Source organism: Narcine bancroftii, chromosome 7, assembly GCF_036971445.1.
Source record: "Narcine bancroftii isolate sNarBan1 chromosome 7, sNarBan1.hap1, whole genome shotgun sequence".
Lineage (NCBI taxonomy): Eukaryota > Metazoa > Chordata > Chondrichthyes > Torpediniformes > Narcinidae > Narcine > Narcine bancroftii.
The window spans coordinates 78,459,971-78,477,160 of record NC_091475.1 but is presented as its reverse complement, the minus strand read 5'-3'; the positions used below and the strand labels follow the sequence as shown (position 1 = coordinate 78,477,160).

The 17,190-nt window shown below is 47.0% G+C and overlaps 1 protein-coding gene across 2 annotated transcripts in view; it reads left to right on the top strand.

The window, feature by feature from the left end:
* The window catches only part of LOC138739045 (growth arrest-specific protein 6-like), a 56,330-nt gene that overhangs the window by 10,064 nt on the left and 29,076 nt on the right, over positions 1-17,190 (top strand). For both annotated transcript variants that reach the window (XM_069890430.1, XM_069890429.1), the window contains exons 5-7: positions 7,171-7,293; positions 10,213-10,335; positions 11,418-11,543. In XM_069890430.1, coding sequence (XP_069746531.1) covers positions 7,171-7,293; positions 10,213-10,335; positions 11,418-11,543 — 372 coding nt within the window. The remainder of the gene's footprint in view (positions 1-7,170; positions 7,294-10,212; positions 10,336-11,417; positions 11,544-17,190) is intronic.

Below are 17,190 nucleotides of genomic sequence, written 5' to 3'. Positions count from 1 at the left end.
CCTGGCTGCCGGGCTCAGGGCCACTCCTTTTAAGTGAGGGGTGACCGTAGTGACCAGATGTTTAATTAGCGCTGTGGTGACCCAGGAGCTTTCTGGCCATTCGTGGTCAGGGGCACCGTCGTAGAGCCCAGTGATGAGGGCCCATTCCCTTCCTGCTCTAGTCCCTTACTCTAGGGTGGTCCACACTGCCCATGTCTGTAGGTTCCACTATAGCAGGGAAAGGAAGGTGGCCCAGACCGCCACTATCACATGGTCCCAGTCCCACCACCCAGCTCGTAGGAATTCTCTCAGGGCATTCTTTAACACGTGCTGGATACCCCAAGGTGCTTGCCTCCTTGTGGTACAGGCTCACCCTAACACTGCTCTCATTCCCAGAGTTGGAGCAGCCTTGTGAACAGGAGCTCCCCCAGCCCCATCAGCTCTTTGGCTGAGAACTCCTGGGTTTTGGTGGTGGTTTCGCAGGGGCAACGGGTGAGGTTACACTCAGCTCCTTACTCCTCATCTGTATCTTCGCTGGATGGTCCATGCCTGGTCCGGGACAGTGCGTTCACTGGTCTGGCTTGCACGGGATCGGACGCATAGAGGGAGGGATGTGCCTAAAATGGCTCAGCGTCTTCACAGTTGTCGCTGTCCATCCACATGTCCCCTTCCCCCCACCATAGGTTGGATCCCTCAGCCCCTGCCATATCATGGCATGCACATTGACTGGGTCCAGTTGCCAATCAGCCCGGCAGGCAGAATGCAGTTGTTGTCATTTAATTAGAAGGGTTGTTGCCTCTGTCCCTTTCTGTTCAGACTCTAATGTCCGGGTCTATGCACTTTGGCCAGCTTCTCCCAATGTGATGCCATGGAGTTGCAGGGCACTTAACTTGATTTTTAAGCGGGTGTTTTCCCACTTATGCTGCCAGCATGACTCGTAGGTGTGGCAGGCGGGCTGTTAATGACCAAAAAGCTTCTCTGGCTCCCCTTTTTAAGGAGGGAGACCATGAGATCGCCCACTTTCTCCTCACAGGGATCCAAACGCTCAGACCAATTCACTGGTCTCCCATGGTGGGCGAGTAGCCTGGCTGTACTACCAATCAACCACAATCAGACAGAGATTTGTGATTAATAGGCTTTAATCACCTTAAAGGGTCAGCACAGCTTGTGTGATGCTGGCCCAGTTCCAAGGTAGGTACTGAGGGAGGGGTTTAGGCATTACATCCTTTATGGGGATATCTGGGAGGGAGGAGTCACAGGTTCAGGGGGCAGGCCAGCCCATATATATACATCTATACACATAGTTGGTAGCACCACACTGGCCAAGTTGTCTAACCTGGCACTACCATCAGTCCACCCTGGGACATTATCCTCACTAGGTGGGGATTCCTTCTTACATCTCCAAAACATTACCCACAACTTTCCCACCTCAGACTCTTTGGTCAACAGGTCCAAAGGAACAAGTTCAATGGGTCCGAGAAGTCGTGAATCTGGACATCAATTAGTTGTAACAAATGTCTATGTTTGCCTGAGAGGGTATTTGCCACAGGGAATTACACACACTCACACAAGGCACATACTGTACCACGGCACTGGATGCAACTAAACTGGTAATCACTACAAACCACACCTAGTATTTAGGATTGAGACAAGATGCGACAAAGATGAATTGCAAAGAAGAAGCAGTAAAACCAAGGTTTGCACCACAAAAGCCCCCCTACCTGTCACTGGCCCCCACCTTGGGATTGATTCACCAGCGTCCTCTCTAGCTCGTGATCTGGAGTGGAGCTCGGATTCATTCCTCAGGGAAACGAGATCCAGCTGCTCAATGTCTCAATGTGTGTGTGTGTGTGTGTGTGTGTGTGTGTGTGTGTGTTTAAAGATGCCATTATAAGGTGACTGCTCAGCAGGGATGGTCTTGTCCTTGGTGGACAGATGTGGTGGCTTCTGACCAGGTTTCTGTTGAAGAGGTCACATGCCCCTTCACAGTACACCTGGTCACCCACCCTAGAAACACTAGAAGGTTCTGGGCCCTCCCCAGCCACTGGAGAACCCTCATCCTCCTTCATGGACCCAACCAGTTACTGATCCAGTGGCTTGATATCCCTTGGCTGGACACTTAACGGAGACCATCCTGTCAGGCAACTCCCCCTCACCACCACCAAAATCCATAGTATTCAGGTCAACTCCCTCCCTGGATGATGCACACACTGGGTGCGCAGCCTCAACGGAGGGCAAGTCTTTCCCCACTCCCTGCCACAGCATGATCGCCCACTGACTCAGAGGAAATGTGCTTATGGGATGCAGCCCCTACAGAGGGCATCAGCCCCCATCAAAAGGCCACAGTAGAACAGGACCACCCTCCAACTCCGGGACAGCACACTGCAAACACATGGCATTTACTGCGGTAAATACCCCACCCCCCAAATCTGGTGACTCCTGTCCATTGGACTCTGTGGACACATGCCTCCTGCGTATCATCCCACTGGGGTGCGAAGGCATGGTGACCTTGGCCACTGGCACTGTTACCCCTCAACTCCCACTGGCACTCCATTGCTCATTGCTACCCCTCAACTCCCTCCAGCCCTTCTTGAGCCCCAGATACTTCAGGGTTGGGTCTAAAGGAAACTGCCTGTTTCTGCTCATCCAAAGGAGAAGCCTTAAGAGGTTTCTTCTTGCCCTCAGCAGGAACCCACCCCTCCCCCCATTCTGGCCTATGCTCTTCCCCAATGCCTGCCACAGGAGGGACATCTTCCCTGAGGGAGGAACAGCTGGAGGAGGGAGAGCAGAAGAAGGGCCAGCTGCAACCCCTACCACCTGTGCAATTGAGGGGGAGTTAGCAGGTGTTATATGAGATTGAATCAGGTTCGGTGGGTTCATAGAGAAAAGAGCCCAGACACAGGCTAAACAAACAAAAGATGATATTTATTGCACAAGTGAGGAAATAGTAATGGGAAGACACAAAACAACACTTGATACTAAAACAATGTGAGCATTCACATCGGATACAACGATCTCCGATACCAATAACTGCCTACTCTCCCTTTCCCTTTATTACACATGTACAGTAATATTCAGTTATTAGCACACTCTTACAAGACAGGGACTTCAACATGCACTCCTGGTTCCCTGTTTCAACGGGGTATGGGCCAATGCTAAGTATTCAAACACAATACTACAGTCCCATTCTCAGTGTAGCGCACACCTTACCAATGACTCCTCCAGCAATGTCCACAGTTGACAGCCTGGCATAGACCAGTGTTCATAGTCAGGACCAAGGAGCAAACAGAATGGGTTGGTGCATGTGGTAGGCTTTTAAAATGCAGTAATCACTAGGTGATTAAAGGAGGCAGTGGTAAGGTGTGCACTAATGGGTGGGCAGAGTCCACTCTTGATTGATAGATGGTGCAACTTAAGACTAAGTTCCAGACAGAGAGGCCACATGATCTTCCACAATCCACATAACAGCAGGTTGCTAGTTGAGGCAGTTTTCCAAATATGTTCTTACCCCTTATGTTCCTGGCACCTCGGAAGCACCATCGCCCAGAACACACGGTAGTCATTCCCTTCAAAGTCCACCTGGAACTGACCCTCAACATCCCCACCCTGCGGCAACTGCATAAGCACGTGTTGTTTAAATCCATACACTGCCAGAACCAGATATTAAGCAGCATCAGGGTGATCTCCGACTTCACCTCACCCAGTTGTAAGGGACAATGGCACTGTCAAGATGTAGAGCTCGTCGAAAGAACCAAAGACTTGTTGATCCAAACCAAGGCTTTTATTAGCAAAAGACAGGAGCTCTTCTCAGATGGCCGACCAGTCCGGAATGATCCGACCTGGCTAGGGACACAACCCTTTAAGGCCCAGACAGTAGGCGTGGCTAAGCTCTCAGCCAATCGCTGTACGCACAGTCATTACACTCTTGATACTGTAACTATATACATTGGTGATAGGTCTATACTATCATACAGGATTATGGGGATGGAGGGTGGAGAGGACACGGTGGGGGTGGTGCCATCACTGTTATGAAGAGCCCATCCACCATCAGCCCCTTACTTAGGGCGAGGTACACCTTGTTTGTGGACCACAAGTAAAACATCATCTTACCCGCTAAAACAACAAGACCCTCCTTCCCACCCAGAGTCTGAGACAGAGCTTTAAAACCACCATTCAGCCTGATGGAGGGAGGTGTATTGCATTGCACGGCATTGTCCAAATGCAGTAATTTGAATTCAGTAGCCTGCAAAGGCATCAGTAATCTGGTGACTTTGCAGGAGCCCCATCTCCAGGAGCAGCAACTGCTGTGTCAGAGTGAGGGGCGTCACCTTAGAGCTGCAGCTCGCCATGATGAGAAACCTGTACAGTTAGTAGTTATCGCACCAGCTGAGATGATGTACTGCCTTACAACCAGCAGAGTTTAGTTTTTGACCTTGTAGAGCAGGGAAGAGAGCATAGATGGTGGGAGTCATTGCAGGAATGTCAATGTGATTAGAATTGCAGTACCATTCCTGCCGACAGCCTGCTGAGAAAGACGCTCACCTCTGGGTCAGCTCATTCTTCCGTCAGCCTCATGAGTCTCAGGAGCAGTTGGTATTCCTCATCTCCCAGTTGTCCTGTGCGAAGATTCTCATTTGGGTGGGTCTTTCTGAGGGTAACAACCCAGCTCCCAATGAAGTCCAGAAACGGCCTTGGCAATCTGCCAGCCACTACTTCCACAGCATTCAGGCCCAGTCAAAGATATTGCAGGACAAAATCTACCTTCCTCTTCTGAAAATGACCACTGCCAAGATGAGAATGTATTCCCACACCTTTCAGTGACCTCTGCACATTCACTGTTTAACTTTGATCTATAAATTCACAGGTGACAAGAGAGCTCACTTAGAACTGTCCCTCCCACAGTGGGACATTCCCTCAGTACTGCCCCTCCCACAGTGGGACACTCCCTCAGTACTGCCCTTCCCACAGAGGGACACTCCCTCAGTACTACCCCTCCCACAGTAGGACACTCCCTCAGTACTGCCCCTCCCACAGTGGGACACTCCCTCAGTACTGCCCATCCCACAGTGGGACACTCCCTCAGTACTACCCCTCCCACAGTGGGACACTCCCTCGGTATTACCCCTCCTACAGAGGGACACTCCCTCGGTACTACCCCTCCCACAGTGGGACACTCCCTCGGTACTACCCCTCCCACAGTGGGACACTCCCTCGGTACTGCCCCTCCCACAGAGGGACACTCCCTCAGTAATACCCCTCCCACAGTGGGACACTCCCTCAGTACTACCCCTCCCACAGTGGGACACTCCCTCAGTTCTACCCCTCCCACAGTGGGACACTCCCTCAGTACTACCCCTCCCACAGTGGGACACTCCCTCAGTACTGCCCTTCCCACAGAGGGACACTCCCTCAGTACTACCCCTCCCACAGTGGGACACTCCCTCAGTACTGCCCCTCCCACAGTGGACACTCCCTCAGTACTACCGCTCCCACAGTGGGATATTCCCTCGGTACTACCCCTCCCACAGTGGGACACTCCCTCGGTACTGCCCCTCCCACAGTGGGACACTCCCTCGGTACTACCCCTCCCACAGTGGGACAATCCCTCGGTACTGCCCCTCCCACAGTGGGACACTCCCTCGGTACTGCCCCTCCCACAGTGGGACACTCCCTCGGTACTGCCCCTCCCACAGTGGGACACTCCCTCGGTACTGCCCCTCCCACAGTGGGACACACCCTCGGTACTGCCCCTCCCACAGTGGGACACTCCCTCGGTACTGCCCCTCCCACAGTGGGACACTCCCTCGGTACTACCCCTCCCACAGTGGGACACTCCCTCGGTACTGCCCCTCCCACAGTGGGACACTCCCTCGGTACTGCCCCTCCCACAGTGGGACACTCCCTCGGTACTGCCCCTCCCACAGTGGGACACTCCCTCGGTACTGCCCCTCCCACAGTGGGACACTCCCTCGGTACTGCCCCTCCCACAGTGGGACACTCCCTCAGTACTGCCCCTCCCACAGTGGGACACTCCCTCAGTACTGCCCCTCCCACAGTGGGACACTCCCTCAGTACTACCCCTCCCACAGTGGGACACTCCCTAAGTACTACCCCTCCCACAGTGGGACACTCCCTAAGTACTACCCCTCCCACAGTGGGACACTCTCTCAGTACTACCCCTCCCACAGTGGGACGCAGATCAGTGTTGTGCCAATGAAAGTCAAAGAAGCCATTATGAGGCTTTCCTTGAAGACAGGTACAAGGACAATGTAAGATTAATTTCCTTCAATCTGTAAGTGATTTAATTCATTTACATATTCTAAGTTCCATTGCAGACTGCAGACATTCTGCTGATACGAAACACTGTCGTTCTTGTTCTACCAGCAGAGCACACGATGAATCAGTTCTACAAAGTGCAGTGCAGTGAAGGGAGTGTGGAAGGTGTTTCTATAGGAATGTCTGTGTACTAACGACTGTAATGTTGTTCTTCCTGAGTGCAGGGAGAATGTCTTCCTCCAGGTCAGCCCAGTTCTTCTCCGGCCTCATGAGTCCCAGGAACTGATGACAATCTTCATCCGCCAGTCATTCTGAGCGAGATTCCTCGGTTGGGAGTGGGATCTCCGATGCTAATGACCCAACTCCTGCTGAAGTCCAGAAACGGCTTTGGCAATCTGGCAGCCAATACTGTTCCCACAGCACTCAGGCCCAAAGACCTTGCAGTGCAAAATCTTCCTTCTCCGACCAGAAGTGACCACCGCAGGGATGAGAATTTGCTCCCACACTTTTCTGCGACCTCTGCACTGAACTTATCAATTTTGAAATCCATAAATTCGTAGTTGACGATAGGTCTCCCTCAGTACTGCCCTTCCCACAGATTAACAGTCCCTCAGTAATGCCCCTCCCACAGTGGGACACTCCCTCAGTACTGCCCCTCCACCTCAGCACAGCCCCTTTGATAACTCTGTGCTCCTCCCACAGTTTTATCTTTATTCTAAAGGATCATTCTCTGGTGTTTACATCTCAGTTCCTGCTACATTCTCAGCATTCTGCTGAGACCTGTGGGTTAGTTCATGTTACAAAGCTTCAGGTTATGTGAGTTGGTGGACTCTCTACTGGTGAGAATCTTGGGCTGTATTATTCCTGAATCGTGAAATCATGATTTCTCACTCATCTCCTATTTCCTCTCTCCAGATATTCCAAATCAGTGTTCCCCTCTGCCCTGCTATTCTGCTGGCTTTGAGCGTTGTGAAGATCGGAAGGGAGCCTTTAAGTGCGTGTGTAAACAGGGCTGGAGTGGTGTCACGTGTCATCTAGGTATGATGCATGTCCCTCTCCGATGGGATGGGGGTGTGTGAATTGATCACCGTTAATCTCCAAGGCTCTGGCGGGTTATCATGTGTTTACTGGGCTGAATGTCCTTTTGTGCTTTGAGACCATGTCATTGCGCCATTGCTCATTCTCAGGTTACTTTCCTTGCATCTGATACAGCTATTTGATGGTTTTGGAGGGAGATCACTGTGAATATTATCCACAAGATAGGAGAGAGGACATCCAGCCCCTTACATAGAACACTGCAGCACAGTACAGGCCCTTCAGCCCTCAATGTTGTGCCAACCCTTATATTCCTTAAAAAAATCCCTCCCTACCCCATAACCCTCTTTTTTTTTCTTCCATCCATCTAAGAGTCTCTTTAATGCCCTTCATGCTTCAGCCTCCACCATCATCCCTGGCAAGCCTTTCCAAGCACCCACAACTCTCTGAGTAAAAATACTTGCCCCTGATGTCTCCCCTAAATTTCCCTCCTTTCATTTTGTACAAATGTCCACTGGTGTTTGCTGATCCTGCCCTGGAGAAAAGACACTGGCTGTCAACCTTATTTATGCCTCTCAGAATCTTGTAGACCTCTATTAAATTTCCTCTCATCCTTCATGCGCTGCAAAGAGAAAAGTCTCAGCTCTACTAACCTTCCCTCATAAGCTTATTTTCCAATCCAGGCAAGATCCTAGTAAATGTCCTCTGCACCCTCTCCATAGCTTCCACATCCTTCCTATACTGGGGTGACCAGAAATGAACAAAAGACTCCCAAGTGTGGTTTGACCAGAAATCTGCTTGTTCTGTTCACGTATCAGATCACAGCCACCTGTTGCACCATAACTCCTGGTCATAGTAGCCTGACTTCTTGAGAGTTTCAGCTGCTCATTGGTCAGTTGTGCACCTGCTCTACCTCTCCTGCAAGGGTCGAAGATGGTCAGATATCATCTAATGCTTGAGCATCTGCAGCAGGAGTAGATCCCTGTCTGGGATTATCCTTCTCTTGCCGTCACCTTGCATCTATCAACCTCTGCCTTCATGACTCCTATTCCCACAACCTCTGAGGAAGAGAGCTCCTCATTTAGACACGTTTGTGTTTTTGAAAACCCCTTATTTCTAACCAGTAACCCCCAAGTTCCAGATTCTCTGCAAATATCCTCTCTACCACCCTGATGCCTGTGGATCTAATTTGTTTCAAATGTGTTTCCTCATGACAACCTTCCCCTTGCAGGTGTTAGTCAAGTAAACTTCTGAACTGCTTACTCTCTAATTTTCCCACCCTTCCTCTTGATCTTCTGTTTCCTCCTCCACCACCTCTCCCCTGCTGCTTGCTCCAAACACCAGTGCAGTGTTTTGCTCTGTGATTTGATCCCCCTCTTCTCCCACACTCTTCCCACATATCCCCTGTCTTACCTCCTCCCCTTCTCATCTCTCCCTGGTCTCCACGTTCTTCCCCCTGGTCCACATGCTCTCCCCTTTAGGCCCAACACTCTCTCCAGTCTCTGGTCCTCTCTCTCCCCAACCCTCTCTCTCTCTCTCTCTCTCTCTCTCTCTCTCTCTCTCTCTCTCTCTCTCTCTCTCTCCCTGTGGCCCTCCCTCTCCAGTCCCCCTGTTCCCTCTCTCTCTGTGCCCCTGTCCCATATAACCATATACAGCACAGAAACAGACCAGTTTGGCCCTACAAGTCTGTGCCACACATCTTCCATCTAGTCCCACTGACCCACATTTGGCCCATAACCCTCCACACCTCTCTTGCCCAACCTTTTCTTGAATATTAACATCGATCTCGCTTCTTACACCTCTGCTAGAAGTTCAATCCACACCTCCACTACCGCCTGTGTGAAGAAATTCCTTCTTATGTTTCCCTTAAACTTTTCCCCTTTTACTCTCAATCCATGCCCTCTTGTCTGTCCACATCGACTCATTCTGTCCCCATTATAATTTTGAATACCTCTATCAAATCACCCCTCAACCTTCTACGCTCCAGGGAATAAAGTCCCAGCCTGCTCAACCTTTCCCTGTAACTCAAACCCTGAAACCTTGGCAACATTCTCGTAAACCTCCTCTGCACGCTCTCTATATTGTTTATATCCTTCCTGTAATTTGGTGATCAAAACTGCACACAATATTCCAAATTTGGCTTCATTAATGCCTTATATAATTTCAACATAACATCCCAACTCCTGTATTCTATACTCTGATTTATGAAAGCCAACATAATAAATGCCTTCTTCACCACCTTATCCACATGTGATTCAACATCAGAGAATTATATACCATGACTCCTAAATCCCTTTGTTCCACTGCACTCCTCAATTGGCTACCATTTAACGTGTATGACCTATTTTGATTAGTCCTACCAAAATATAGCACCGCAAATTGATCAGTATTAAACTTCATTTGCCATCTTTCAGCCACTCTTCTAACTGTCCTACATCACCCTGTAAGCTTTGATAATCTTCCTCACTGTCCACAACACTGCCAATCTTTGTATCATCTGCAAATTTACTAATCCAATTTGCTACCCTATCATCTGGATTGTTAATATATATGACAAACAGCAGTGGACTCAGTACCGATCCCTGAGGCACTCCACTCATCACCGGCCTCCAATTCGACAAACAATTTTCCACCACTACTCTCTGGCATCTCCCATCCAACCATTGCTGAATCCATTTCACTATTTCATCATCAATACCTAATACTTCCACCTTCCACTTATGGGGAACTTTATCAAAAGCCTGACTAAAGTCCAAAGAGACCACATTCATCGCCTTCCCCTCATCAACCTTTTTAGTAGCCTTCCATCTCTCTCCCTCCACCCCGATCCTCTCTCTCTCTCTCTCTCTCTCTCTCTCTCTCTCTCTCTCTCTAGAGCTTTCTCTCTATAGCTGTTCTAACTATTGCTCTTCTCTCCTCCAGATGTTGATGAATGCCAGCTGAACAATGGTGGCTGTGAGCACATCTGCTCCAATGTGGTGGGCAGTTACCAGTGTGCCTGCAGGACAGGCTTTGACCTGCTTCATGACAAACACCGGTGCATGGGTAGGTTGTCGTTGGTGCAACATGAGTTTGTATGCCGAGGCGTGGGGGGGGGGGGGGTTTGTTGTGGCTAGGTGAACTGGCAGTCAGGAAATTTGGGCATTCCAAACGCTTTGTTACTTAGTCCATTGGCACTGAGGGACAGAGGAAGGGAACACTGTGAGGATGGATTTTCTGCTGCCTGGCTCCTGTGCCTGGTGTGATATCACTAGTGAGCCTGGAATCCATCCCTTGCATGGTTCAGCGAGCTCTCTCTCTTCTCCACCCCCCCCACCACCTCCCCCACAGCGCAGCCATTTGGGACTGGAGTTGCCATCAGCTGGCAAAGCTACTTCCAAATACAGAGAATTATTGAATGTCACTGAGCAGAAGGTCATTCAGCCCATCTATCTTCATCCCACTTCTCTCCAATCAGTCATGCTCTTTACTGCTTCCCTCTCTCCCTTTCAGTATATCCCCCAATCCACCTCTGCATTGATGCAACTACCTGATTGCATCACAGCCTGGTCTGGGAATTTGAGAGCCCAGGAGTGCAGAAGGTAGTAAACATAACCAGGTCTACATCAGGCTCCAACCTCCCCACTGCTGGACATTCTTGTGAGGCGCGGCCTCAAGAAGGCAGCCAACATCTGACCCCTCTTCCCTTCTTGGACCCATCCTCCCATCCCTTCTCCCAGTATTTATGCTGGCAAAGTAAAGGTTTTCTTTTGGAAAAAAAAGCTACAAATGTTGGAAAGCTAAAATAAAGAACAGAAATACAGGTATGTCAACATCTGTCAAGTGGGAACCAGTTGAAGTTTTACATCAGTAACTTCGCATCAGAAGTGCGAGATTCTGTTTCAGATTTATACCCACTAATGTGGGAAAGGGGCTACATTTCCAAGCTGAGCTGGTGTACATTTGCTGCCCAGGTCATGGTTCCAGGCAGTGCCTGTTGGTTAGTGAGGGTGGTGTTGGGTGTAACTGATAAAGAGCAGGTCATTATTTACCTCCTTATAATCCTGAAGGGCAATGTCATTGATTTTTAGTAATTGTGATTGGTCATTTTATTATCTGTAAATCTAATGACAATATCTGATCTCCAGACATAAATGAGTGTGCATTGGACAGTGGGCTCTGTGGATCAGTCCAATGTGTGAACACACTGGGCTCTTATGTATGCCGTTGTGATTCTGGATACAAGTATAACACTTCATTGAAGAGTTGCCAAGGTAAAGATTTTGCAAACATGGTACTCAAATGAGGGAACTGACACCAAACCAGGTCATTCATGCTCTTGGTTAGAACAAGTCTGGAGAGAATGTGGACTGTGGCAATGTTCAAGCAACAAGAACTTGTAGTTTCAGGGGACCCTAAGGATTTTCAGGACCAATACCTTAATAGATGTAAGAGGACCTCAGGGGCAGTGCAGTTGCTCATTCTCATGGTTTCAGTCATCCAGGTTACATCCCAACTTCTGGCGTTGTCTGTGTGGAGCTTGTACATTCTCCCTGTAGGTTACCCTCACCGGGTGCTTCAATTTCCATCCACTTCCTAAAGGGTTGGTGGGTTAATTGTCCCTAGTGTATAGGTGAAGAGCAGAATCTAGGGGAGGAGTTGATGGGAATGAGGGGGATTAGGTTAAATGGGTGTGGACTCGATGAGCTGAAAGACTATCTCTAACCCTTGTAATCTAGCATATATGTCTGAATTTACCTGGCACCTCCCTGCCCTCTCCCTCACTGACTAGTTGGATCCAGGAGGGTGTCTGGAAAGGTTTAAAGATTCCGCTGGGCAGATGTGGTCTCTGCAGGCTGGAATTAATGGCCAGTTAAAGCTGCGGCTGTTGCTCAGCGCCGCTTCATCAGGTCCCTCCTTCATATTCTCTGCTCTGATTGGACGATAGCTCGTTCCTGTCCAACAAACAAAACTCTGTCCTAATGAGAGTGTTTAATATCGCCAGAAGTACTGCAATTTTAATTTCAGATGTTAACTGAGTTCCAGGTTTGTATAAAAGGTCTTGGGTGGCCTTCCCTACAATCTCTCTTATCCAGCACACTGGAGCAGATGACCAATTGCTGCTCGTGGGATCTTGCAGTACAAGCATGAACATGACAATGTCCACAATTAAGAGAGTGTCTGTAAAATGGTAGAAGGTTCAGGCTGTAAAATGCTCAAGGCTGGTTGTAGTTTCTTTTAGCTGTTAGCTTTTTTTCTTAACGTGGTGACTTAATAGAGGTGTATTATTTTCCTAAAATATACTTTATTCACAATAATGTATTTGCAATACGAAAAAACCATTCAAATGGGGTGTGGCCATGTGAAAGATCTAGGCAGATTTGTCTTGAACGAGCTCTCTGTTAAGAGTGATAAAAAGGCAGTTTAAAAGTTTAAATTCAAGAATTTTTCCCACCATGGATATACAGAATGACCAGCAATAACACCAAGACTGCAATAAACAAAATCTGAAGAGGTATGGTGCCAGATTATGTTGTGTTATATGTTGCCTATAGATATGGTCAACCAGTTTACCTATCTCAGCTGCACCATTTCATCGGATGCAAGGATCGACAACAAGATAGACAACAGGCTCGCCAAGGCAAATAGCGCCTTTGGAAGACTACACAAAAGAGTCTGGAAAAACAACCAACTGAAAAACCTCACAAAGATTAGCGTATACAGAGCCGTTGTCATACCCACACTCCTGTTCGGCTCCGAATCATGGGTCCTCTACCGGCATCACCTACGGCTCCTAGAACGCTTCCACCAGCGTTGTCTCCGCTCCATCCTCAACATTCATTGGAGCGACTTCATCCTTAACATCGAAGTACTCGAGATGGCAGAGACTGACAGCATCGAATCCACGCTGCTGAAGATCCAAATGCGCTGGGTGGGTCACGTCTCCAGAATGGAGGACCATCGCCTTCCCAAGATCGTGTTATATGGCGAGCTCTCCACTGGCCACCGTGACAGAGGTGCTCCAAAGAAGAGGTACAAGGACTGCCTAAAGAAATCTCTTGGTGCCTGCCATATTGACCACCGCCAGTGGGCTGATATCGCCTCAAACCGTGCATCTTGGCGCTTCACAGTTCGGCGGGCAGCAACCTCCTTTGAAGAAGACCGCAAAGCCCACCTCATTGACAAAAGACAAAGGAGGAAAAACCCAACACCCAACCCCAACCAACCAATTTTCCCTTGCAATCGCTGCAACCGTGTCTGCCTGTCCCGCATCGGACTTGTCAGCAACAAACGAGCCTGCAGCTGACGTGGACATTACCCCTCCATGAATCTTTGTCCGCGAAGCCAAGCCAAAGATATGTTTTAAAGAAGATACAGTGTGGGTAAGTGTAGGTCACATACAAACACTTCAAAATAGATCTCATTTAAAATACTGGAACTCTGCTCTAGCCAGACAGGCCCAGCTCCAAGTGCCTTTGCAAAAACTTCGAAGAGTGCCCAAGGGACTTCACTAATGGATTGTTGTTTTGAAAAGCAACAGATGAAAGAACTTTGAGTATTAGGTCCGGAGCCACAGGGTGTCTGAGGGCAGTTTGTTGTTCTAAGAGGGTCATGTGGTTTTGCAACCAGAGCTGGGAGAGAGAGGGAGAATTCAGTTCTAAAGTTCAGCAGCAGGAGCTGGGACTGGAACAGGCAAACTTGTAGAAAAACCCCATTTTGAAGACGGGTTGTGAGTTCTTAGTTCAGCTGGGTCAAAGCCCTTGTGGTTCTTGCAAGAGGAGATGGCTGGCTGTATAATATTTCACTGAAATAAAGGGAACAAAGGGGAATTTTTATCATCTGGAAAACTCTCATGGGGCAAATTTCTTCGGCAAGACACTTGTTTGGAAGGAATCAGTTTGTGTCCAATGAGCAACAAATCTCTCTGAAAACTGACAAGAACTTTCCTGAGCAGTAACCATTTGCCTTTCAAGCACCAAAGCCTGGTGAAATTCATGAATGTTAAATTCTGTGCACAGTATAAGAATTGCCTGCAACCAGTGAACATGGAGGAGTGAAGTGAGATTGGACTGTTAACCAAAGAACTTTTCTGAACTTACATACACATAATATACACGTGCGCTTAGAATTAGAAGGGGGTTAAGTTAATAGTAATAAGTTAGAGTTTGATCCGGTTTTCATGTTTAAAGATAATTAAAAGCAACTTTTGTTTAAGTAGCCATTTGTCTTGGTGAATATCTATTGCTGCTGGGTTTAGGGGTCCTCTGGACAGTACCCAGTCCACCGGCATTGGCAAGTGAAAGCCTGAAAGGGAACGACACAAGAGCTGCCTCAAGACCCTGCAATGCTGGGCATCGGTGCAAGATTTAAGTAAAATCTTGGATAAGATGGAGCTCTTATTCACACGTTTTACGAGTGTGGAAAATATGTCAGAGAAGATAGGTGAACTTTCAGAGCTAATTGATGACTTAATGAATTGAATGGGCCAAGTGGAAGATGACGTGAAAAAGTGGGATGTTGACAGGCAAATGTTGGTGGAAAAAGTTGACCACGTGGAAAATTTTAGCAGACACAACAGAACAACGTTCAGATTATTAAATTGAAGGAGGGAACCAAAGGGAACGATCCAGTGAGCTTCTTTGAATCGTTGATCCCACGAGTGTTTGGAGAAAATAAATTTTATGAGAAGCTATATGTGGAAAGGGCTCATTGGACCCAGAAGACCTGAGGAGCAGCGACCATGGCCAGTGACCTTTGAGTCACCGAGGCTGGGAGGCGAATTTTGGAGCAACATTTGATTATTCTAAACAACATAGTGGCCCACTTGAGATTGGTGGTGGAAAGGTGCTTTTCTTTCAAGACTTTAGCTAAGTTTGATCAAGCAAAGGAAGGAGTTTATTGATGTGAAAGGACGATTGCGTTCAATAAATATGAGATATTCAGCGGTATACCCTACGACACTGAGGGTTGAAGAAGCAGAGGGAAATTGGCATTTTTTCAAGTACAAGAAAGATGCAGAAGAATTTCTACGAAGATTATGAGAAGATTGAAGACATTAAATAAGAAGACTGAAAATAATGTTTATAATGGGACTAAGTAAAAGTTGTATTTTTTTGAAGCTTCTTTTAGTTATTACTAAATGTGAATGTTATTGCAATTTGCACGGAGAGCTCAAAAAAGAGCAAAAACTTGGCAAAGGTAGTAGCAGGGTGAATACTCTGGTCTAAGGAGGACAATGGCACCTGGAGAGGAGCATTTTCACAAGATGGTATTAAAAGGAGGTGTTCTTCCTCAGAAATTCCATGGGCTTTTTTTCACGGGCTTCTGGGGTTTGTTGTTTACGTCACCATCAGAGAACAGGCACGATGTGTGTTTTTTTAAAGGGCAAAGATCACTTTTATTTAAATAATCAAAAAGGTTTTATTGCTGAACAACATTTGTTTAAGAGCTGGTATGGATAGAACGTTAAAGTTTATTCGTCTTAATGCGAACAGGCTGGATGGGGCAGTGAAAAGAAAAAAGGTCTTGGCACACTTAAAAAAACTAAAGGCAGACGTGGTTTTCTGCAGGAAATGTATCTTACTAAATAGGATGGATGGGGCAAGTAATATTGTCTTAGTTCAAAAGTGTGAGGGGTAACAATCTTATTTAATAAAAATATAGGGGTAAAAGTAGAAGATATATCGATTGACCAAGCGGAAAGGTTTGTAATGGCACGTGTCAAGATTTACGCAGAATCCTGGCAGTTTATGAATATTTATGCTCCAAATTATGAAGACAAAACTTTTATGAAGGATGTATTTTTAAAAATGGCAGAGGGAAGGCAAAATATACTGGTTGGGGAGGACTTTAATTTTTTTTGGATCTGATATTGGATAAATCAACGGGCATGGTAATAAGGGGAAAAGGTCAAAAGTGACGCTATCATTTATGAAGGATTTAAATTTGATTAATGTCTGGAGACAGCTCAACCCCGCAGAAAGAGACTACTCGTTCTACTCAAGGGTCCATGACTCGTTCACAAGGATTGATTTATTTTTAATGTCTGCACGGTGAAAAAACAGATTGATAAAAATGGAGACTACTCTCAGACCATTTTCCATTAACCTTAACCATTTTGATATTGGAAAAAGAAGAAAGTGTGTATAAATGGCATCTTAATGCCATGTTGTTGAAAAGGACAGACTTTTGTGAGCTTATTAGGAGATAGTTAGAGCTGTTTTGAGAGACAAATCTCTCTTCCACCGATAACAGTTTTTTGATATAGGATACGCTTAAGGCTTATCTGAGAGGGCAAATTATTTTGTATACAAAAAAATTTAAAAGAGTATACTGCAGAAGTGGATGGTTTGGAGAAGGAAATAACAAAATTGAAGAAAGAATATTAAAGGACGGGTTTACAAGAAAAGTATAGACTCTTGGAAAATAAAACATTGAGATACAATATGTTGCAAACATACAGAACAGAAAAAATCTATTTTAAAAGCGAAGCAAAAATATTACGATTTAGGAGAATGAGCATATAAGGTTTTGTCCTGTCAAGGGAAGGTAGAGGAGTCGTAATTACAATGAAAACAGATGTAGACATGTTAACCCACAATCAGAAAGAAATCAATTATTTTTTTTAAACAGTATTATACAAAGCTGTATTAATCAGAATTATTAGGAAGTGGTAATGAGATGGAAGAGTCCTTGTGACCGTTGAGCTTCCAAAATTGGCAAGAGATCAGATGGAGCTAAATACCCCTTTCACAAGAGAGGAAATTGAGAAGACTCTGAGCACTTTGCAGGCTAACAAGTCCCTGGGGGAGGATGGGTTCCCACCTGATTTCTATAGACAATTTAAAGATTTGCTGATGCCCTTATAATGGATGTGTTCAGACTCTTTTTCAACAGTTATTATTACTGTTACTGAAGAAG